This window comes from Cyrtonyx montezumae, unplaced genomic scaffold (genome assembly GCF_038088225.1).
Source record: "Cyrtonyx montezumae isolate F1298 unplaced genomic scaffold, pur_monq_1.0 scaffold_21, whole genome shotgun sequence".
Taxonomy (NCBI): domain Eukaryota; kingdom Metazoa; phylum Chordata; class Aves; order Galliformes; family Odontophoridae; genus Cyrtonyx; species Cyrtonyx montezumae.
Window position 1 is genome coordinate 2,740,989 of NW_027071948.1, and position 23,319 is coordinate 2,764,307.

A 23,319-nucleotide genomic window follows, 5' to 3' on the forward strand; every position below is an offset into this window, starting at 1 on the left:
GAGTCTGCCAAAGAAGAGATTCAGAAGCACAGCTAGCTGCAGTAACTCCCCGAGCTCCCCTGATCCTATTGATACCTATGTATCTTAGGAGGCATTTCTTGTAACTGCTTACAAAGGAAAAGGAAAGGAAAAACACCTTTTAAGAACTAAGAATTTATTTAGGAATAGTATCCCATGAAGGCAGCCTGGCAAAACACAGGATGCTCAGTTGAAATGTGTTTCTCTTAGGATAATGCTGAGGCTGTCCAGCTTCCACACATATCAGACTGCTGACATCTCTCCACGTAGGTCTTGCTGTGCTGCTGTGAGGGTACAGAAGTGATGCAGCCACGTTTCTTTGAAGAAAGGCCTTTGTGTGAGGGAACAGGGCAAGGTGGGGAACACAAAGCACCAGCAGGTCAGCGTAAGGCAGAGCGTTGAACAAGAATGAGGGGGGCTTCTATAATAAATGACTTGAGTCAGCCAGGCTCGTTCCTAATCAAGTTCTGTTGAAGCAGAGGCTCTTGTGGTTTTGTGTTGTTGTAAACGTCCTTCACAAACCACATCCTCTGAGCCTGCGGGAGCCAGCGGTGTTTATAAATCTCCTCCTCTCCCCCTCCACCGTGCCCTGGCCCTGGCCTGTGTGGCTTTGCCATTCGCCTGCTTCCTTCCTCTTGGTCACGCACATTTGAAATTCTGCCAGCCAGATTTAGTGATAGAGGCATCTCTGCTCTGTGGTGGTGGAGCCTGGGGGAGGATGATTCCCCTGCTGCTTATTGAATTTTTTTTAAAGCTCTGAGAGATGCTATTTTTCCCCTTGAGGTTGCCTCCCCCTCGTTGTGGCCCCAACACCTTGGCTGTGATCTGTGTCAGGCTCCAGCCAGATGTCACCACACTGAATGCTGAGCTTCCTCCCTGCTTCCACAAGCCCCATACCACATCCAGCCCTGCTATGTGAGGTGCTGCTCAGCCCAACTCATCCAGACCTTGGTGACACGGGAGCAGGGGAAATGTCTGCATGCATGTTGGGTCTGTTGCTTGTGTGCTTTCACATTCCTTTAACTTCCAACTTGGAATGTTAACCTCAAACCTCCCAGCAGCTGCCAGCCTTTCCCTTCTTCCTGCCCATTTCCTGCAAGGAATCCCTCAAACACCTTGAGGAACTCCCAGGAGTATCCAGGAGCTGTTCCCTTTGCCCCTGTTTCTGCCCAGCTCCATCCTCTCATAGAGGTCCACGAATGCTCTGACAAATCCTACTCTATGAGCTGTCTTTGGACAGGAGGTGTACTGCAGCTGTGCAGATGAGGTGGCAGGAGCACCAGCCCACAGAGGAGAATTCACCTGCCTGAAGTCCAAGGTGCTGGGCACTGCTGAGAGGAGAACCCATGTTCTGATGCCCAACTTAGTGCTTTACAATGAGCCTTTTCATACTAGCTCACAATTTTAACCCTCACTGTGGAAAAAAACTGAACCTGATCTTTGCTTACAGTGGGAGGGGCATGGTTCCCCCCTGAGTTCCCACCTTCTGAACCATCTGCTCGAGGACTGTGTGTAGAGCAGTCACTAGTGAAGACTGAGGAGGGGGGAAGAAGCTATTGACTGTTTCAGCCTTGTCTCTTGTTCCCAACTGCTTGTATTGCTCACTAAGAAGGGAGTGTGTCCTCCCAGACTTTCCTTTACCAGTTGATGTACCAGTAGAAGCCCTTCTTGCTCTTCCTTGAGCCCCTTGCCAAGTTTAATTTCAGCTGAGCCTTGGTCTTTCTGACCCCCATACAGCCCAGCAGCATCCCCGTGCTCCTCCCAGGGTACCTGGCCTTGCTTCCAACACTTGTGCATTTTTTTTTCTCGTTCTCCAGTTTGAGACACGGAATCACGAGACATCATGATCTCATCATGAGACATAGGAATCTAATCAGTGTTGGTATTTTAAGCAGGAACAGACTTGAGGGGCATGGCTGGGGTCAGAGAGCAGATCGAAGCCTTCCCATGCTCCATTTGATACGAAAGACAGCGTACTGCCTGGTCTGTTGCTGCAGCTGCATCCAAATGTGGTCAAGGAATGGCTCTGGAGTTTGTGTTCTGTTTTGGCCACATCTGGAGCCACTCATTATTATTTTGAGGAGGCTTTGTGTAGCCTTAGAGTAGATCCCAGAAAGTCTTCTGTAAGGAGGCACCATGTAATGGTTGCCCTTCCCCCTCACCATCAAGGAAAACCAACCCTTACTACCTCATGTCTCAGCCCTGTTGCTGCTGTGCTTTCAGGAGACAGCAGATGGAATGTTTGTGCAATTCCCATAGGCACAAGAATTCCCCAAGCCCCTGCCAATAGAATAAGAGCTGTCTGCTTGATGCATCGTGACAAGAGCTGATGCTCCCCAGCGTGGGCATCCAGTGCTGTGCTCTCTTTGGCTCTACTTTTCAGGATGGAGTGAAAGAAATGGCTCAAATTGCCTCTTAGAAAAGAGGAGATGGCTCGAGAGAGCGTAAAGCAGGCAGGCTTTTATTTTTTTTTTTGCCTTGTTCCTCCCCTCAAAGGGCCTGTGAGATCCCAGGCTTTTAATATTTTTTTCAGCACTTCAATTATTTTGTGACAGGCGTTAGTTTCTGCAGCAGGAGAACCAGTGGCTCATCTGCTGGAAGGCAGGTGGGGATAAACAAGGTGGAAATCTCCCCACAGGCAGGCTTGGCGTGCCAATTTAAAATTAGCTTCCCTGTGGAGGGATTGGGAAAGAGGTTAACCCTGAGAAGCTTAGGAAGGCGAGAGTTTTTCACTTTGACACTTAAATGGCTTCAGTTCTATTTTGGATGTGCAGCTTGCTTTGGAGAAGGTCCCAAGGGGCTTGAAGCCCAACCTGTGGGTGGTGGAGAGAGGAAATCAGCTGATGCGAAAATTGTGGTTGGAACTTAGTGCTGGACAATGTTAAACACTTAAGCACTGGTTTTCTGCAAGATCTGGGCTCTTGGCATCCTTTATGCAGAGTAGAAATGGGAACTTCAGACTCGCTGGGCTGAACTGCTGCACCCATTCCTCGTTTGCATCATTCTCTTCCCTCCACCACTGTACTGCAGCTTTTGAGTTGTGGGTCACAACTCTGTGTGTGTCGGAAGTTGTTGAAGTGAAATGATACTGCCCGATCTGATGCAGTCAAATCATGAGACAGTTGGCTTGGTGGATGTGGGGAGAGCAAGGATGGTTTATCTTCACTTTATCAAATCAAGGTCTTGGATGCCATCTCTCATAACTTCCTACCAGACAAGCTGATGAATCGTGGACCAGATAAGTGACTGAGGGGTATTGAAGGCAGTCTCTATGTTTGGAGATGGTCTGAAGCTGGCTCTTGGAGGCTGCTTGAGCAGAGATTTGGCCCAGGTGACCTGCAGAAGACCCTTCCCATCTCAACCTCAGTGTGACTGAAGAGGCGAAGACTTTTCTCAGTGGTACCCAGTGACAGGGCAAGATGCAGTATGTGCAAAATGGAAAGCAGGGGATTAATATATGAATCTGACAAAAAAGAAAAGTTGGGCAGCTAATCTGAACTGCAGCTGCTTAGCTGGGTGCCTTGGGTATGGTGGGAGGATGGTAGAGCAGCTGGAGGGGAGCTGCAGGCAGGTCCTGCAGTGCTCAGCATCCCTGCTGTGCTGGCCTGGGGCTGATCAAAGCACTGCCAGGGGGCTTCTGCTACAGCCTGAGAGAAAGAAATGGGGATGGGGTGATAAAGAGGATGTGCTGTGGGTGCAGCCTTGGGTCCCTGGTTTTCTGTCAGAGCAGGCTCTGTCTCTGAGTACACTTTGCACGTGCTACTCACCTCTAGAAACTGATCTAAATAGAAATTGCCCCAAATCCATCTCCTTCCTACCTAGGTTGCCCTGTTCTTTCCTCTGTCTGCTGCTGCTCGTTACTTGGGTCAGATCATTGCCTTCTGCTGTTTTCTGGTCCTTTCTACCATGCCACAGGATCCCTAGACAATAGTTATCCTTCCAGTCCAGCCACTAGCTGGACTGTTCTGGGCAATCTTAAGCTTGGCAGCTGTGTTTTCCCCCCTTCTCACGTGCCCTGAGAAGCACCCTGGTACCTCTAGTTGTATTTCCCTGCTTGCCTAGTGGCATGTAGGGATCTCACAGGCATGGTGCCTTTTCCTTTAATGCATCTGACCTCAGGGATCAATGCTATTGTTTTGGCCAAAGAAATAACTGTGCATAACGAGGTTTATAGCATCGATTCCCTGGGCTGGGGCTCTTTGTTTTCACAAGCCACCAAGCTTGTCCCTCCCTTCCCAATAAACCTGGATTGACAAATAAAATGTAAAAAAATCAATAGTTGCCTCCATGTTTTTCTGGCGTGGGGGCATCAGTGTGACCTGACCATCCTCCCATTCCCCCACCTTGCCCTTCAGCAATCAGCGTGCTCTGTCTCCATGTTCCTGCCTGGTTGGGGTCTGATGATGGATGCCTTACTGCTGTGTAGGGAGAATAGAAATTGTTTCCTCCCCCAGAGTGAAACTGAAGATTGTTGATGATTCTAGGGCCTGAGTGCCTTGGAGGCTGGGATGGGAGGTTGCCTTTAGGTGCACAAAAACACAGGTGGGCAGGATGTGTACTGTGTCAGCTTCCTTAAAAGGATGTCATCTGGTGTGCAAATGATTGCCAGTTCTTGGCTTGCTTTTTGAAATGAGAATCCATTACTAATGAACACTTCCCTTGGTTTCCCCTTCTAGTCCCCTCGTGGGAGCCTTTGAGAACGTGCCCTAGTCCAAGTGGCTTTTGCAGTTCTCGTCATCTTTCTCCTGAGGTCTTCCCCTGCCAGGCTGGGGAAGGGCCCACTTGAACTGCTGTTCATTCCAGAAACCTTTTGCTCCTTCCTGTGTTCAGAGGATAGGCAGCACAGCACACAGACTCCCAAACTGTCCCTAGCTAGGCTGTGTAAAGCACAGTACTCACAGCAGGCAGTCAGGGCTCAGGGTTTCTGGTCGTCTCAGCTCTGCTGTTGACTGCACAGTCTCAGCTGGGTCACGATACACCGTGTATGTTTTGAGGTGCAGTCATCTTCAGGCTCTGTTTCTTCTGTTGCAGATTTTCCAACAAGTGGACTTCAACAAGAGGCCAGGGCGCATGAGTGCTAAGCCTATAAACTTTGCAGTGATCTTGAAGCTTTCAAATGCCAACCTGCAGGAGAAGGCCTTCAGAGTAAGTGGAACTGCAGCCATGCCCAGTGCTCACCCTCAGAAACTCTGTGATCAAAGGTTGCCCTGGCAATGTGTTTTGTGATCACATCCCATAGGTTAGAGACTCGTTTCCCAGACTGGTTCCTATCTGATGCTTGTTTCTGCATTCCCTACCCAGGATGGGCTCATTGATCAGCTCTATGACCTGATTCTTGAGTATCTTCATTGCCAAGCCCACAGCATTGGATTCCCAGAGCTGGTCCTCCCCACTGTCATTCAGGTAAGGCGTGAGGCATCTCTTGGTCATGCCATGAATGTGTACAGAGTGGGGTAAGGTCCTTTAACCTAACCATGAGCTCTGGCAGTGTATGGGGAGAGCTGCTCACCTCTTCCTGATCGTAGTTTTTATTTGCATATGGGGGGGAACAGAGACATCACATCTAATGGAAGGTTGGAGGTGGGTGAAAAGGGCTTTAGAATGAGCCACTCTTCTGGGATACAAAGAGGGATGAGGTACCACACAATCCCTGTGGTGATACATTTCTGACTAGTGAACACAGTTTCTGATTGGTTTAGAATTACCCAAATTGCTGTGTTACCTCACTGTCGTACCTGTGCTCTCAGAGCTCATACTGCTTGCCTTATGACCTGTGCAACCTGCTCTCCACAAGATGGCAACACCCAAATCCCAAACTCTTCCTTGCAAAACACTACAGTTCTATTTCTGTCCCTCTTCCTTGCTGCACATAACAGCACTGCTGCAAAGTGCTCTCCCTTCCCTCTGCCATGGCTGCTCTTCCTCTCCACTTTACATTTACATAATTCCTTGTCTGCAATAAAACTGCCTAATGGGGTTGTGTGTCTGGGTGTATTGTGCATAATCCTCCCCTGACACCTTGCTAGCTGGGTGGCTTTGGTTTAGAGCGAGCCACGACCTCTCTGCTTTGAACAGCAAGATTGCTCAGCGTTGCAAACGTGTTGGAGCTCCTTCCCCCTCCCTTCCTCCCATTCCTCTCTATTTTTAACTCGTGAGTGGCAGGTGTCATGCAGGCTTGGCAGAGGGCTCCGTGGGGACACGCACCACTGCTCGATGCCACGAGCCAGCGTGTCTGCGTACGCTGTCACCACGGTGCCTCCGGCTGACGTGGGAGCAGCATCTCAGCTGGGTCCCCTGCTACACATCCCCTTGTTTCTGCTCTGTGAGGCGGGCTGGCAGCTGCCAGGCACATGCCTTTGGCTGGCCCCCGCCGCCTGGCACGGGCGCTGCCTGGCTGGCAGCCGGCTGCCGCTGTTAATGGGAGCTGACAGGCGCTCTCCGGGCTCAGGGAGCAGCTCTTATCGGTGGTGAACAAAGCCCTCTCCTCGCAGCCAGCAGCTGTTGGGGGCAGCAGGGCTGTCGGAGCCAGAATGAGGAGCGGCTGACAGCCCTCTGGCACCGAGAGCCCCGTGGCTTCCAAACACTGTCTTTCTGCAGAGAATGAATGCTATTGGATTCCTCGTTGGCTGCCTGTAACCACAGCCTCGTGGCGTCTCCTGGGCCAGGGTGCTGAGGTTAGCTTCCCAAAATCTCGGCGAGCCTTCGGGTAAATGTGCGTGGGGAGGGGGGGGAAGGCTTTTCCCCTGGAATGGTTCCAGTTAACTATAAAAATCCATCTGTCCCCATCGTTCCCCCTCGCGATGAGCTCACGCCTCTCAGCGCCGTGCTGTGGGGGCTGGCTTCCAGCTGGCCACGGCTGCAGCAGCTCTGGGAGAAGTGGGGCTGAGCTGCTTTCAGCCTGAACTCGGGAAGCCTGCGAGGCAGGAAGCAGCGGGCTGATCAAAGGGGAGCAGAGGCAGCGGGGAGGGAGGCAGCTCAAAGGCTGCTGTTTTCTGCCCAGCCAGCTGGGTCGACCCCTGGGCAGTCATTGCTTCCGTAGGCTGGCTCCCTTCCGCACCCTACGTGGGCTGGCCAGGAGTTGCAGGAGGACAGGAGGTACTGGTGACCTCACAGGGCTCCTGCTCGCCCTCTGCTCCCTGCTGAACAAATGTGGGGTCTCGGTGGTTTTGGGTTCTGTGGCCTACACAGGCCCAGCTGCTTCAGATCACTTACAGCTCCCTGTGTTGTTTACTGTAAGAGGAGCTGTGGTCTGTGCATCGCTATTTAAGGCTGAATCAATCCCACTAATCACCTCGAGGAACTGGCACGAGATGTTAACGGTGCAGACGCATACGTATGCACATATGTTCTAATTGCTTTTATTCAGGAAAGCTGCAGTTTGGCAGAGGGGAAAAAGGAATTGAGAGTGCCCCTCTTTTTTTGTCTCCTTTTGCCCTCTTGGTTGCTCCCTGCCTCTTCACACGGGGCTGAGATCTCATTACCTCCCGTTAATATCCGTGGCAGATAGCGGTGGGACTGTGAGGGATTGCCAGGGTCGGGGAGAGGAGAAATGAAGCATGGAGCTGTGAGAGAGAGCGTACAGCACCAACCTGCTCAGATAGAGGCTGAGATTTTGCAGGATTTCAGGTGACACTTCTGCAGCGAAAGAAAAATGATAATGTATGTGGCAGCGGATGAAATGGATCTGGGGCTGCAGCTGTGGGGATCAAGTGAGATAAATGGAATGACAAACGCATCTCTCGGTGGAGATAAATATGCAGCGCCTCTAAAAAATAAATATTTTAGAAAGGAAGGGTGAGGGTAGGACAGGCTTGACCAGCAGCAGCAGTAGTGCTTTGCTGCTGGTTTCTTTGTGCTTGCCTGATGGGCTCTTTGCTCTGTGGGAAGGGGGAAAGGTGTTGATATTGACTCTGGTTTGTCTGAGCTGGATGAACGCTGACTGGTGGAGGAATGCTGGGGATAAAGGATGAGAGAACCCCAGGATTACAGCCAGCAGGAGCATGGTGCCCTGACAGAGGGGCACCCCACTTGATCTGTGGGCTTGGCAGGAGGGTCACACAGCCCTCCTTTGGCCATCTCTCTCTTTTGTGGCAGAACTTTTGAAGCCATTAAGTGGAGGAGGCAGTTCTGTGCTTGATGGCTTAGAAACCCGTTGTCTCAGTCATGATGGTGTCTGGAGGTCCCAGTGAGATGAAGGCCTGGTTGTGGTTAACTGCTTTCTTTTGCTCCCTTGGGTCTCTTTCTTGATGTCAGGGGGCTGGTAAAAACTTCTAGACAGCGTGCTGAGCTGGAATTAAAGCCCTGGGTCCATCTGGAGACCCACATCTCTCCTCCTGTCAGCAAGAGCATCTGCTGCAGCCTGACCATTCAGCTTGGAGGTGTCAGGGCTGTGCACGGTGGTGTGTGCTGGTAGGGAGAAGAGGGGTTTAATTGGGGACACAGCTATTGAGATAGACAACAGCACAATAGCATGCTCTGTTTGTAGTGAAACAGTCTTATTGTGTAAGAGCAGCTGTATGTTTCCTGCACAGAGAGAAGGCAGGAGCTGACTTTCTGCAAGTGAGATGGTCCTTAGGCTGGCAGGCAGTGGTAGGGTTTGTGGTTTCCTGGCAGACTGGCTCTTGTCCCAGCCATCCCACCTAAGCCCTTGGGTCTGAAAAGAAAGGAGTATCTAGGCACAGCGATGTGGGTTGTCCACACAGAGTCATTCTGTCAAATTTTGTGTGGTGGCTGCGTGGGTTTGTGGCCTTTGAAAGATAGGAGGTGCCAGGCAGAGCTGGGTCAGCGAGCAGACTTCACCCCGTGTGACCCTGCAGATGGCCGTCTGGCATGACCTGCAGCTCTGACTGCCCCACATTTCCCACTGAGCTATGCTGAAGACCCAGTCTTCAGAAATTTCCCCCATTTGCCGTATTTTCTCAGTCTCTGCCTTCAATGCCAGCCTGCAGTCTCAAGCCACAGCCCTCGGTATTGCCTTCCCAATACCTGTTGCCTTAACCCGCAGACACCTTCTCCCATTCTAGCCCTAGCTTCTCTGTGCTTTTGGCCACATTGCACCCACTGTTAGTCCTGCTCTCTGCGCATGTGGTGCACACACAGTTGCCCTTGTCTGCCTGAGCACGAGACATTGATACTTGCACTACAACAGCAGCTAGGAGCACCCCGTGCTGCCACCGGGGTGGGAGATGTTTTCTCACCGAGGGGCTCTGGAAACGATTACATTGCTTTCATTCTTCCTCTCCTTTTCCTCCTCCCAGCTCAAATCTTTCCTGAAGGAATGTAAGGTTGCCAACTACTGCAAGCCTATCCGACAGCTCCTGGAGAAACTGCAGGAAAATTCTGCCTACATCTCCAGCAGGCGTCAGAAAGCAACCTTTGGCGTGGCCAGCAGGGAGTCTGTGGTGAGTCTGCTGCTTCGATTTGGGCTTCCTGGAAAGACAGTCAGGCTCCGGCTGCTTGAGGGGGTGGCAGGGGGAGGGGGGAGGACCACATCATGGAATGGGAGCCTGGGGTGGGGCTCACAAACAGCCGAGCTCGGCTGGGCTCTGATGCTGGAGCTGGTGAGGCTCTGCAGCCAAGAGACTCGTGGAAAATACTCAAGGCCATAAATTACAGCCTTGCGTTGTTTGTTAACACGCAGGGGTACGGAAGAGCCTTGCTTTGCTGGGGCATGCCCTTTTGCTGGGAAGTTTCTTGCTTTTCGTTTTCTGCCTCTCTGGAAGTTTCCTCCCAGCCTGCAGAGCACAGACTTCCACCTTCCAGCAGCGCAGGCTGACTGACATGTGACAGTTCAGACTCCTGAGACAAACTTTTCCCCAGAATCAGTAAAGCTGTAAGAGCCAGGATCAGGCATACTGCTCTCGAGAGATGCTGGTGTGTCCTTCTGTCTGCAGTCCACCCTGCTGATAAGGTGCAGATTACATTTGATGACTGGAGAGGCTGCAATGGCCCTGGGTGATGTGTAGGGTCGGTAGGTTGAACCTCAGAGTAATTCTGCCTTAGTGCTGAGATGGAGGAGAGTGGCTGGGGTGATGCTGGAGACCTCCCCTTACCTTAGGAAATGAGCTGCTGGCCACGTGACTAACAAGCTGAGAGATGCTGTCCTCCTGAATCAAAGCAGGCATTGCTAGGGGTGTTACCTGCTTTCCTCTGTTCTCTGGGGACCTGCGGACCTGCTCAGCTCTCCAGTAGCTGAAATTCAGGCCCTGTGTAAATCACACGTGCTGTGTGTGCACGCCTCTGAGAATAAGTGGTGGCTCTGATTCTTCCTCACCTAGCAGGAGAGAGGTGAAAAGATCTGTGTCTGGAGGGTCATTGATGGCATCAGAGCGATGGTGTCATTGGAAATTCTGGAGTTGTGCATCACTGAAAGCCCCACGCTGACAGGTGGGCATGGGGCAGAGCTGTGGTGCAGGCTAGTTCATCTTTAGACACACAGGGGCAGTAACTGCAGGAAAATTACCCTTTGAAATCCTGACCTATCAGTGCCTGGACACAGCAGCGTTGTTCTGGGATTAAGGGGTTGTGATGGAGCTGGTTTGAAGAGATGAAATAGTCCTGGGTTCTATAAACACATTTCTGGCTGGGACTGCTTTGCCAGAGGAATTCTGCTTCCCGTCTGGAGCGGAGTGGTTAGGGTTTTGTTTTGTGTTGTTTTTTTTTTTGCAGACAGGCAGTGCTGTGACCACCCACCCACTCTGCAGAGGTAGAGATTTCAGCCCCCAGGGCTCTCTGTGGAATGATGGGCTGGGGAAGATCGTGGCATTAAAAGAAGTAAAAATAAAAGTAGAGGGTTTCCAACCACTCTACCACACAGTCTGCTTTTCCCAGCAGCTCTAGCTGCAGCCCTTGTTTGAAGATTGGATTACTTTAACATCTTGCTGCCTGCACAGCTCCTGACTGATGCTGGTGCACCTGCTTGCCCAGGAGCATCCCAGCCAGGGGACTGAGCAGCGTGGGTCAAGCAGGGCTGATCCCAGTGGGGCAGCAGCAAGCAGCCTGCCTCTGGGAAAGGGAGTTGGTGAGTTCCCTGGATGCAGGCTCCTCTGCTGCCTTCTTAGGGGTACAACAACACAAAGTGCTGCTCAGAGAGGATGCCTGGATTGCTAGTGCAAAATGTATTTCTGCACTGTGCCCTGAGAGAGAAGGAAGCCTTTCTTCTCTCTCAGGGCTCTCAGTGCTCCTGGGAGCAAAACAAACAGCCTGCTCAGTGTTTCTCTGGCGTGGAGGATCCTGGCTTATCTCTGTGCCTGGGGACAAGCTCTGTGCTTGTGGCCATGTGCTTTCCTCCTGCTTCTTTGCAAATAGATGGGGGTAGATTTCCAAAAAGGACCAGAGCTCTCATAGAGACTGGGCTTACCAGAGTGGCTTGGAGTGTCCCTCGAAATCTGGGCTGAGTTTGCCAGGCTGTCTCCAGCATATGCAGGACACTGGCATTTCTGCTGGAGCAAAACCTGCCAGAAAAGGGAAGGGAGGAGAGAGCAAGGGGAGGGAAAAAAGGGAGGCCAGAAATATTTGCATGTCCCCCTTGCCAGCAAGAGCAATTGAAAGCAAATGCTCTCTGGTATTCCCATCCATGCATTTGTGCCTGCACCACTCTGAGGAGCACAGGCCAGATTCTGAGCTAGCTCTCAAAGGCAGCATGCTGAAATGCAAAATGCAGAAAAAAAACCTTGAAGAGATCCTCTTCTGTGCTTCTGGAGGGCAGTGATCTGTACAGCCCCAGCACCGTGGCCTTGGTCCCTGCTGAGTGCTCCCTAGCAGTACAGTGATGCAGAGGCAGGCATGGAAGGAGAATTGCAAGAGGTTGGTCTGATGGCATCCTCTCTCCATACTCCTGTTGAGGTGTGCTGACTAGGAAGATAACAGTGTTTCAGTGGCCTTTCTTTTATTTCTTCTTAATCTCTGCACACTCTGAAGCCAAAAGAGCTGTCTTAGGCAGAACAAATAGACATCTGGCTTCCTTAAGAAGAGCCTTTCTCAGAAGCTGTCCGCAGCGAGCAGCAACAACAAATGGTCTGATTACAGCTGGCAGCCTGCTAGCAGCCTGATCTATAAGTGGGGTGACTTTGTACTGCTCAGGAATCCCTCCCTGTGCAGCGTGGGGCTGTGCTGTCTGCCTGCTGGTGTCTGCAGCAGAGCTGCTGGAGCCAGTGGTGCACCAGCCCTGCCTGCAGCCTGCTGTTAGCTGTGGGCTGTGAGCATCCAGCACAGACCCCGGGCTGCCGTACAGACAGCCCCACAGGGGCTGTAAGGCTGGGATCTGGCTTGCTAGAAGGGGCTTGATGCAGCATTTCTAACCCTGTTTGTAGGATGCTGTGCTGTTAGCATGCAGGTGGGGGAGGCTGGACACCATTTCATTGCCAAAGATCAGCTCGTGGTGCAGACACCACGGTTAATCCCCACTTCCTCTGCTGATGGACCACACCAAGGGCTGGCGTGGTGTGATGTGTTTTGCTGTCTGCAGTGCTCTCTGTCTTCTCCATCGTGCTCAGCCCTCCAGAAGCAGAGCTGCTTTGGGGTCAGGTGAAGAATATCAGGGCTGCTGGTATGTTTTGTGCTGTGAGGATGGTGTTCCCACACCGAGCTCAGGATTTGTTCTCAGCCCTGGATTCAGGATGCTCTTAAAAGACCTGCATTAAACCTCTCCTGTTGTGCATCCCCTTCCTCCTCCACCTGCTCAATTCCTGCTTGCACATCACTGTTGCTGCACGAGGTGGACTTTTTGCAGCAGGACAGAGCAGAGCCTATGGGCACTGCAGTAATGCAGGTAACAGGTACAGCTCCGTGTGCATTTTGAATTGTCAGGTCAAAAAACGTGTTTGGGTTGGAAACACTGCCCCCAGCCCCTTCCAGCACTGATACTCCAAACCATGGAAGCCTGGAAGAATTTTTCACCATCACATTTGCTTCCCAGTGTGGTGTTTGCACCTCCACATCCTCCCAGATTGGACAGTGGAAAGAAGCTCAGCGTTTCTTCATTCTCTGCTCTCCCAAGGTTGGGATGGGTCCAAGACCCCGCAAGGAAACGCTTCTTTCAAAAATAAACACTTGGCTGTACAACAGTGGGAAAGAGGCAATCAAACTTCTTTTGTACTTAGGCTTTTCTGAATTGAAACCAAGAACCGAGCGGGCGATCAGATGTGTCTCCATTGAGAGAGCTGGGGACAGATTTTGTCCTGATAGATCCTCTGAGCTGTCCCTTTGATTCTCCTTGGAGTCACACCACTCCTGGGTCAACGTTTGCTGTTGTGACTGTGCCCACATTCACACTGGGTCCTGCTTGCAGCCTCAGCCATGATTGCCAGCTGCTTTACCTAGAGTGCTGTTTGGGAAGTGCTCTTCAACTTTTAACTCCCTGCATTTGCCAAGGGCTGCTTTAAAACCTTCCCTAAATGATCACCCTCTCTGCCCGCAGGAACAATGGGAGAAGCAGGTCAGAGAGGAGGGGACACCTCTGACCAAGTACTACGTTCAGTGGAAGAAGCTGAGAGAGAAGGAGATACAACTGGAAATCACCGGCAAAGAAAGAGTAAGAACAGAGGACCTTCCTTACTGCACATCACCTGTACTGTGGCAGGGAGAGGAGCCACGACCTGGCAGCAGTGCCTGTGTGCCCTGCCTGTGCTCTGTCCCCTTGCCCAAGTTAGTAGGGTGTGGGTGAAGGAGTGCCAGGGTGGATTTGTCTCTGTCCCTGTTGAGGCCCGTGCTGTGTAACTGACGGGTGCAGCTGAAGACAGGAGCAGTAGAGATTTGTGTCCCCACAGATGTGGGTTGGGTGACAGACCCCATTGTGCTGGAGCCTTAGTGTGGGTGTTACTTTAGCAACAAGCATGTGATGTAGTTTTAGAGTTCAGGCTGTGCACACACGCAGCACCTGAAAGTGAGGAGGGGAAGTTGCCTCTCAGCAAGGGAAGAATCAGAGGTGAGTTCTGGTTTACGCTGTCTTGTTTCACCCGTGGCAGGCTGGCTGTGAGGTGGGACCTGCTGTCTGCTCAGGATTTCCCAGCCTGCCATTTCCCACATCTCCTGCCAAAGGGAAGGCTCCGTGGCCGCTCTTCATGGCTCCACTTGCAGGAGGTGGGGGGTGGGGGCTTTGCTTACATTAGGAGTCTGAAGGAAAGCTGTCTCGATGCTAATGCAATGAAAGTGGCTGAGTTAGGCTGCTTGGCCGGGGAGCAGGAAATAGATGTAATTGGTGTCTCCAGCGTATGGTGGGGAACAATTAAAATAATCAATGGGACATGAGCATGACTGGCTTTGAGCCAGGTCCCAGAGTGCAGTGGAAGACGTGGGAGATCCTGGAAGTGCTCTGTACAGCCCGAGCTTAAGGGCAGGAGGCTGAGCAGGAGCTTCCAGCCCCTGTAGGGCTGTTGCTTTGGCATAGCAAGGCTCGGGAGGATGACTTCAGAAACCAGGGGAAGTCTGAAGGGCAGCCACGGGGACTTGCTCCCTACTGGAGAAAGTGGGCTGAAGGGATTAACTGCAGAGAGAGGGATTTTGGAGTTAGCTTTCAGAAGGGCCTGACATCTTTGCTTGGTGAATGGGGCCGTTGTCTCTCTCGGTGGGGACTGCTAGCTTAATGATGCAGCATTGTGAGCCCCAGCAGGAGAGTGAACACCATGAGGCCCATTAGGGCTGGGAAAATCCATGTCCCATTAGCAGCCATTGGGGGGGGGGAAAGTAATAACAGGAGAAAATCAGCCTGGCTCTCAGCTGCCATGAGCTGCAGTTTGCCTCGTGTAACAGTGCTGACCCCGTCTGCCCATTCCGTTTGCTTTTCCCAATGGTTTGTAATGGGATGCAGACTAATGGGCTTCGTGAGACTCAGCAGATAGGAACCTTCTATCTGGGAATTAAAAGGTTGGACCCCCAAATTACCTAATTACTGCTACTGGGTGCTGAGCACAGCCTGTATCTGTGAGCTGGTGCTCAGCGTAAGTCCTCATTCCCTTGCTTTAGGATGGCCCCACAGCTGGTAGGGACTTCTGGGGCCTTTATTCTGAGGTGCCCAACCTGAACACGTTCCTGTGGTGCTGCAGGAGGTTGGAGGTGGCACAGCTCTGCCCAATCCAACATTGGGTCCTTTGTAATCTGCTCAGGGTGAGTTCAGCCAATACTGATGTAACCTCAACCCATGGGCTGCTTTTGGAAACAGGGGTCCTGTTTGCATCTTCGTACTGCCTAGCAAGTCCCAGCCAGCAGTCTCTGCTGCCTGCTGTAGCATGGGATGCTGGAGAAGTTCTTCACAACAGTGAGAGAAATCTTTCCCCTCTGCTGCACACTCAGAATGTGTGAAGGGGTCACCGGGAGACTCGGGGCGACTTTTGCATTTCACTTGCTGCTGCAGCAGATAGATGTGACCAGGGCTGAAGAGAACAGGGCACGCAACAGGGACCTGGGCAGTTGTCAGAACTGTGTTTTCCCCTTCTGTTGGCTGTTCCCTGTGCAGGGACAGGCACGCTTCCAGACCCAGCTCTGTCCTGGTTGTGCAGTGCCAGGCTCCTGTCTCACTGCTGCTGGAGAGTGGTGGCAGCTGGCTATGGGCATCATAGGGCAGGAGGGCAGGAGCTTGGTGCTTTGCTCCCCTCTCTGTCCAGCTTCCAACTTCCCATCCTGGTGCTGCAGATGATTGCTTGTAAGTATTCAGCTCCCACAATCAATATTGCTCAGCTGGGGACCATAACCATGAAACAGGTCCGGAGAAATTGCTGGAATTGGCTGCAGGAACAAATGCACAGCTCCTTCTCCTTCCCAAAGGGCTGCCTTTCTGGATGGAGTGTGCCTGTCCCACTGGGGAGGTTCCTGGCAGGGCTGGGGGGGTGGGAGCATGGGCAGAGAGGAGTGCATCAAGGGCCAGGCTGATGGGTGGGAGAGCAAATGAGTTATTACTCGCAGGGCGAATGTTTCCAAGCAAGCTAATGTGTGCTAATGCATGAGTGCTTCCCAGGAGGTGTGCAGCCAGGCACAGGCAGCGGGCAGCTGATGTTCAGAGTGCACTTGGGATTTAATTTGCATTCTGATTATCTTCGCCCTGCTGGCCTGAGCCCTGGCAAGTAAATCCTCCCCCTAATCCCCCTCTGGAGAGGTGTAAAGAGCTGTGAGGTGGTGTCAATTGCAAGTACTTAATGGCATTGATATTGGCTGTGTCTGCAGCAGCGAGGCTTGGCCCGCTGATCTCCATCAGGGCTAGCAACAGGGTGAGCTGTGATGCAGACAGACCCGAAGCATCTTCAGCACCTTAGCATTGAGCTGTGCTGAGTGTGAAGCCAAAAAAACCAATGCTGCTATGGCTGCTGCAGCTTTTGGCACTGGTGGGACACTGCTACTTCAGGGATGATGAGAACAGCCCGCATGGCTTGCAGTTCATAGCTGTGGGATGTCCTGTGTTTTTAGCCAAGTGGATGACCCTTCAGCAAGTGTAGTTTACTGCATAGTGATCAGTGGTGCTTTTGCATGTGGGCTCACAGATCTGTCTGCTGCTCCTCTGGTTGGCAGCGGGCAGAGCTACTGCTCAGCAGTGGGCTTCCACTCCCAGGGCAGAGCCAAGCTGGTGCCTGGAAGCACAGCATTTTGTGTTCAGGAAGTACAAACTATGGTTGTTCTCACCGTTGGTTTTGTTGTTTCTTCCAGCTCGAGGACTTGAACTTCCCAGAAATTAAACGCAAGAAATGGGACGAAAGGAAGGAAGAAGATAAGAAGGAATTCAAGGACCTGTTTGAGCTGGACACTGATTCTGATGAGGAAAACGTTGGATTCCCTGTTAAAGGTACAGCTCTAGGGCTGGGTTGCCTCCTCCTTGTCTGTCTTCGTGGTGTGTGGCAGAGTAGCTGACCTGGGTCAAGAAGTGCTTGCTGTCTCTTGCACAGAGGTTGGAGATGCAGAAATCCATCTTCTTTCCCCACCTGTAAAAGGGTAAGGATGTTGCTCTACCTGACAGCACGCTTGCTCTCCACTCTGTAGGTCACTGCAGACAGTAGCTGCTGTAGGAGCTGGCTGCCACAACAGGAATCACTGATGGGAGAACGCTCATCCTCTCCTCACGTGCCCTCCTGATGGGTTTATCTCTCACTGAATGACGTGGCAGGTTTTCCTGGGGACCAGAGGAAATCTGTGTCCTGCAGAAACGGAGCGGTGTCACTCATGGGCTGTGACCACGAGGGGGCCACAGTAAATTGTGGAACCTGCTGAAAAAGTTCACCTGGAGGCTTGAGGGAAACTCAGATGTTCTGTTTGTCATCGGGGAAAGCTTGGGCTATTGCAGGTCTTCTCAGTGTGTTAGCATCTGTATAGAAGGCAGACTTGCAGGGATGCGAGGTTTTCCTGTTTGCACGTTTGATCTGCAGATAAAGTGCTGTCTGTGGCATGTATCGTGAGGTGGGAGCATCACTCATGAGACTTAGCACGGAAGTAACGAGGCTTGGCTCAGGGTGCCGTGATGCAGGAGGAAGAAGTGGTCAGAAACACTATTGCTGAGGTTGAGGTTGCTGTGGTTTTGTGGGATGAGGTCCTGTGCAGCAGCACACAAAGCTGTGTTTGCAGTTCCTACTGGAAAGAGCCCTCTCTCTGGAGCTGGGGGACCTGTAGATCTCTGCAGAGGAGTTACTGAGAAGTCTCGCTGGCTTAACGTATGGCTTGAGCTCTCTGCAGTGTCAGCACTGGCGCTGCTGATTAATTTGGGGGCTTTCTAAATGAATGAAGAGGGCGATGGACAGCTGTGCCAATGAGCTCAGACCACCTTCCTCACCTTCTGAAGGGGGCTCTGAGCCAGGGATTGCAGTTTGCCCACCCAGGGTCGCAGCGTAGTGCTCCTAACCAGGCAGTGCTGCCTTATTCTGATGGATCTATTTTGGTCTGCATCTGGCTGGAAGCTGCGTGGGAATAAGTGGCAAGCAATGTGGAAGGAAGGAGAGCAACGAATTTCCAATCATTTCTTAATCTGGTGGATCTGAGGGGAGATTCCCCTCGCCCTTGCCTTATGCTCTGTGCATGTGGAGCTGAACAGAGTGGAATGAAGCAGAGAAAGCACTCAGCAGGGCAGAGTCGCTTGCTTGGGTCTCTGCAAGTTGTGAAGAGAAAGGAGTTTGGATGTTTTAGGAAGCACCGAGCAGGCAGGAGTGGAAGGAGCCCTGCGGTGGGGAGGACAGCGTGGATTTGATCAATGTGTGTCACCAAGGAGGTGGGGGAGCTCCTGCATTCCTCTCATTTCCCAGCTGACAGCTCTCCAGGGGGAGAGGCGGCCGCTCCTGGAGATTATTAATGGCTGGGAAAGAGGTGTGGGCAGCCTGGTGGTGCAGCAATTAAAGCGAGGAGGCAGCGTGCAGCGAGCCAGCCGTCCGTGTTAGGTGCTGCTGTGCCACTAATGAACACCCATCTCCATTTATTCCTCACGTAATCACATCACGTCCATTTAAAGCTGGGCCGGGGGTGTGGAGGGAGAGGTCAGACATTCTAGCAGAGTTCCTGCTGCACCGAGGGTCCGGGGAGGAAAGGATGTCCTATATCAAACCACAGAAGCCTCAGCTTCACCCTACGGAGCACAAAGAAGCACTCTCTGAGCTGCAGGGTGTGCAGGAGCAGCCCAGCTCCGCTCCCTGCCCACGGCTGCAGCTCTGTGTGTGTGCTCCCAGCCGAGCTGTCGGCGCTGCTGCTGGCCCTGCCTGATGGATGAGTGCTCACTGCTGCTGGAGCTCTCAGGTGCCCATCAATATGCTCGGCGCCGGCAGCGGCGCTGCCATCCATCTCTGCAGCTCTGCATGGCTGCCCAGGAGGCTCCTGCTGTGACATGTGGCTGTGGCTGCCCCTGGGGCCGCGGCGCTGACGGATGGCAGCGAGCAGAGGGCTGGCAGCCAGCTTCTGGATGGCTCCGAGGCCAGGTCGGCTGCTGGGAGGGGAAGATGGGGCTAAGAAAAAAATAGAGAGGTGCCCAAAGGACGTGCAGCAGTTGGGCGTTGACTGATGCGTGGGTAAGTGGAAGGTTTGCTGTTTGTTGCACAGGGAGATGGGCTCAGCTTGGGGCTGTGCTCCCTCTGTGCAGGATGACTTTGCCATTTAGATACTCATTGCCCAGGGGAGGGAGGTGTGACCTCAGTGCTGATGAGGGCAGTGAGATCCAGAGGCTGTGAGGGGCTTCTCCCCCCAGGCCATGCACCCAGAGGTGCTTCTTCCCTGGCTGCCTTGGGCCTGGTTAGGAGGGGACTTGTGGTGACATCTGGTTCTGCACTTTCGTGTTGTGATTGTCAGAGGAAACAAAGCTCTGGGAGTTTACAAGGATGCCCCGAACCAGTGTGCCCATCTGTAGTAGTGGATAGCAGCTGAGGGTCAGAGGGTGTACTGTTGCCCCAAGGAGCCAGCCCTTCTCTCGACCCAGCTCTATGTCTTATGCTCCTTCTACATCCATCCAGCAGCTCCATTTCTCCTTGGTTTGCTCTTCTGCCCATCTCCCTCTCCCAGCACTCATGTCTCCCTGTGCAGAGCGGGAAGGTGCTTTCACGGCCACCCCAAATAGCTGAGTATGGATGAATGCCAGGTAGCCAGGGGGCTCTGAAACGTTGTGCATCATTCTCTGGACTCCAGTGCCAGGGGCTTTGGGCAGCACACCAGCAAGAGCAATGCAGTGAGGTCCCGTCCAGCATCAGGAGGTGAACACTGGGGTGTTGGTGCTCTTATGCTGCTCTTTGTATTTCCACTGACATGCTACAAATACTTACAGGTAAAGCCAAAGGCAAAGAAGCATCAGATGACAGCTCAGAAGCCAGCAGCAAGGAGAACTATGGTGAGGATGATGAAGATGAAGAAGGAGAGTATGAAGTTGAAGAAGAGGAGGAAGATTTAGAGGAAGACAGTGACTCAGATGGTGAGTAGTGCACCTGGGCAAAGGGAAAAGGAATTATTGATGACTGGAGGCTTCTCTGCATCCTGGGATCTCTCCTACAAAGGAGCTGTCTCCTCTGTTCTTGCTTTGCTGCTGTTTTGAGCTGCAGGGTGTCAGGAGATCTTCTCACACGCACACTACGTGGACAGGGAGACCTGTCAGTTCTGAGCTCACACTGGGAAGAGAGCTAAGGGGTTAAGGTCTCTGCAGCCCCTGCTCTAACAAGCCACCAGCCCCTTTCATCTCCATGCAGGGGCCTCATGCAGTGATGCTCAAACAAATGCTTGAAGTAGAGCCCACCCCAGCAGGCTTTGTTTGAAGGCTCCCTGTGGGTTACTGGTGCAGGGGAGTGTGGCTGGGGGCACCTCACCTCTCCTTTGAGCAGTGCCAGGGGCGTGAGGGGCTGCAAGGGGGTAACCCTTAGCTGCTCCTCCTGGTATAGCTAGGAGATCTTGGCCAAGCCCTGCATTCATGTTTGTTTTTTTTTCACACTGTAGGTAAGCAGTGCAGGCTCTGCAAGAACCAGCTTTGCTCTGTGCTTGGTCCTGCTCCCTTCTCCCAGAGTAAAGCTGCCGCCCATAAGAGCAGTGGGTGTCAGTGTGGGGGCTGGGCCAGCAGCTCTGTGCCATCCCTGCCTCCTGCACGGAGCCACAGCCAGCTCAGAGCCTGCTCTGCACCCAGCAGCACAGCAACCACGTTCAGCTCCTCCTGTCTGCTCCTGCCAACGTGCTGCAAGCTGAGCAGACGGGAGCAGGGCTGCCAGGGCTCTGATGCTCTGCTCTTTGCTGGATTTTATTTTATTCCTTGCCATCACTGAGAGCCCGAGTGTCAGAGGATCAAGCCTCTGCTCCACTGCATGCCTTGGGGTGTGATGTGTGGCTGTGGGGAACAGCCACAGAAGCTCCTGTGCTGCAGCCTTTCTTTACCAGTTTGGGGAGCAGCGAGAGCAGGAAAGGGGGAAAGAGTCCAAATGAGAGCAAAAAAACCTGACTGATTCCGTGTGGCAGATGGCTGTGGCTTGGCATGCACAGCATCAGTGCCTGGAATAGATGGGTGCATGTTCTGACAGCGCTGTAAAGGGTAAAGAGAGCATTTTGCCTCTCTGCTTCTGGCATGTGCAGATGAGCTTAGTGCCTGGGGAGCAGGAACTCTTGGTCCTCCCTTCCTTCAGCCACTGTGGCAGCTTCGTTCCCTCTGGGCTGAGCAAACAGAATCTCACTGCCTCCCAACAGCCGGCGGTGGCAGCAGGGCCGTTGCTCAGGGTGGACATGGACAGACCTCCAGGCCTTCAGCTCCGTGCTGAGCATCCCTGCACTGCTCTGCCACAAAGCACACAGGTCTGGCTGTGGAACAGGGAAGAGCTCCAGCGGGTCAGATCCTGCAGTGGGAACAGGCACAGCAATGACTTTGCTCTCCAGTACTTCCAAGCCAGCACTCTGCGTGCATCACCCTGCAGCATGCTCCTGCTATCTGGGAGCTGCAGCAGTGCTGATAAATTAATGAGTGTCTGGCATTAATTAGTGATGAGTTGCCTGCACCCTGCCTCAGCACAGCAGGATTTACACCTCTCCCTTTCTCTACCCCCAGGGGAAGGCCTGGCAGCCCCACGGGGCTCACAGCAGGCACAGAGGAGCAGCCCCCGCGCGCTGTCACGCTCCGACCTCCAGCAGCTGGCCCAGGGGGAGGACGACGTGGTGGAGGATTTGGCTTTCTCTGATGATGACTGAACCCCTCCAGAACCCTGCAGCCCCTCTGGATGGTTCTCCAGGAGTGGTAAGCACTGGGGGCAGGAGCAGGGGGGGTCCCAGCCCCAGCTGCTGCCAGCAAGGACTGTTGTGGTGAAACATGGCACTGAAGCTGCTTGGACTGTCCAGGTTTTTCGACCTGTGCTTTTTGATACTCTTCTGTGGTCACATCAAGGCCAGTAGAACTGGTACAGGTAATAAAAAACCCATAATAAAACCTACTGCTTTAAATAACACAGGGGCCACTTTCAGCTCTTGCTGGAACACCAGGGAGCTGACCAAGGGGAAGGACAAACTCTGCCCACCCAACCACCCGTGGGATCTGTCCAGACCCTCTCCCCAGGGGCTCTCAGGGGTTGTGTAGAGCACTTTGAGCTCTGTGTGGAAGCCTTTATCAGCACCATCAGTATCATCAGATCCATCAGCCACCCTGACTGCGGAAGGAGTTCACTATTCGGGCTATGGGAGGAGGCAAAGGGTGGAAGCAGGCTGGAGTAGGAAGAGGTATAGCTGACAGCATCAGGAAATACGCTTTGTTGGGGTTTTTAAACCTTTTCTACCCAAGTGCCCCATGCTAAGTGGTAACTGAGCCTCTGCAGCTGTGACAGCTCTGCCTGCCTACACTGAGTGCTGCTCCCAAACACTGCTGCACAGGTAAAGAGGCAACTGCTGCTGCCTGCTCCTGCACCCTTCAGAGCACACGCTGCTGTCGTTTTGGAGAGGCAGAAATAGGAACAGAAAGGGTGTTTTTTTTTTCCTCCAACTGCACCGACAATAATTATCAGCCCCAGAGTCCCAGAAGGGGGAGGGATTTTCCTCCACAATTAATAATTTATTGTTATATTTACAGCTCCCCCTGCGGGGGCAGAGCACCTGCTGCTTTACTGGGGCTGGTGTGGCTTCAGGCAGGGACACGTGGGAGCCTGGGATGGGAGCGGCAGGGTCCTGGCTGTGAGACAGAACGTTTTCACTTACCTTTACCTCCTGCAAGGTAGCTGGGCACAATGCTTGCTCCCCCCACAGCACACAGCTCGAGTGCACACAGCAAGGAGAGAGACTGCTGGGGTTCAGGAGCCCAGGTACTGTTTGCAGAGTGAGTGGTGGTGGTTTTTATTATTTAAACTGACTGCTGGAAAGCATCTTTTTTTTTTTTTATTGTGACATGATGGATAATGACACGGGAGGACGGGTTGTTTTCTGTTTGGGGTTTTTGTTCTGGGGGTTTTTGTTTTGGTTTTTTTTTGTACAATATAAAGAAGTTAATGTACCACCAAGCTATTTGGTAAGAAAAAAACGGCAGCACGTGCAACTTTTAAACAAAAAAAAAAAAAAAGAGGAGAAAGAGAGAAAGGGTGAAAAAAAAAAAAGTACCACATGTGATTGTTTGTGATTGTTGCTCACAACTGTACAGGGTCACAGGAGGGTGTCCCCAGGAGTTACCATTGCATTCACAGTAGTCAAAATGCTGCTGTTTGTACCCCCAGCATCCCTCCCCTCTGCTGGGAGCACATGGGTACCTCTGCTCCTGCTCTGCAGCAGGCCCCAGTGTGCAACGACAGCCACCTCTGTAACAAGGCATGAAAAAAGGAACCCTACAAACCAACCACCAACCAAAAAACCGAACCCCAAAGGTATAAATGAGTCCGCAGTACACGAGGGCCGTGAGCACACACTCATCTCCTC

General features: G+C 52.5%; 1 protein-coding gene across 1 annotated transcript in view; it reads left to right on the top strand.

The window, feature by feature from the left end:
- Window positions 1-22,010, top strand: part of NOC2L (NOC2 like nucleolar associated transcriptional repressor) — a 33,260-nt gene extending 11,250 nt beyond the window's left edge. The window contains exons 13-19 of the mRNA XM_065738017.1: window positions 5,050-5,163; window positions 5,320-5,421; window positions 9,276-9,419; window positions 13,436-13,549; window positions 16,651-16,786; window positions 19,730-19,873; window positions 21,479-22,010. Of these exons, the coding sequence (XP_065594089.1) occupies window positions 5,050-5,163; window positions 5,320-5,421; window positions 9,276-9,419; window positions 13,436-13,549; window positions 16,651-16,786; window positions 19,730-19,873; window positions 21,479-21,618 (894 nt within the window). The 3' untranslated portion in view covers window positions 21,619-22,010. The remainder of the gene's footprint in view (window positions 1-5,049; window positions 5,164-5,319; window positions 5,422-9,275; window positions 9,420-13,435; window positions 13,550-16,650; window positions 16,787-19,729; window positions 19,874-21,478) is intronic.
- Window positions 22,011-23,319: the final 1,309 nt, after the last annotated feature.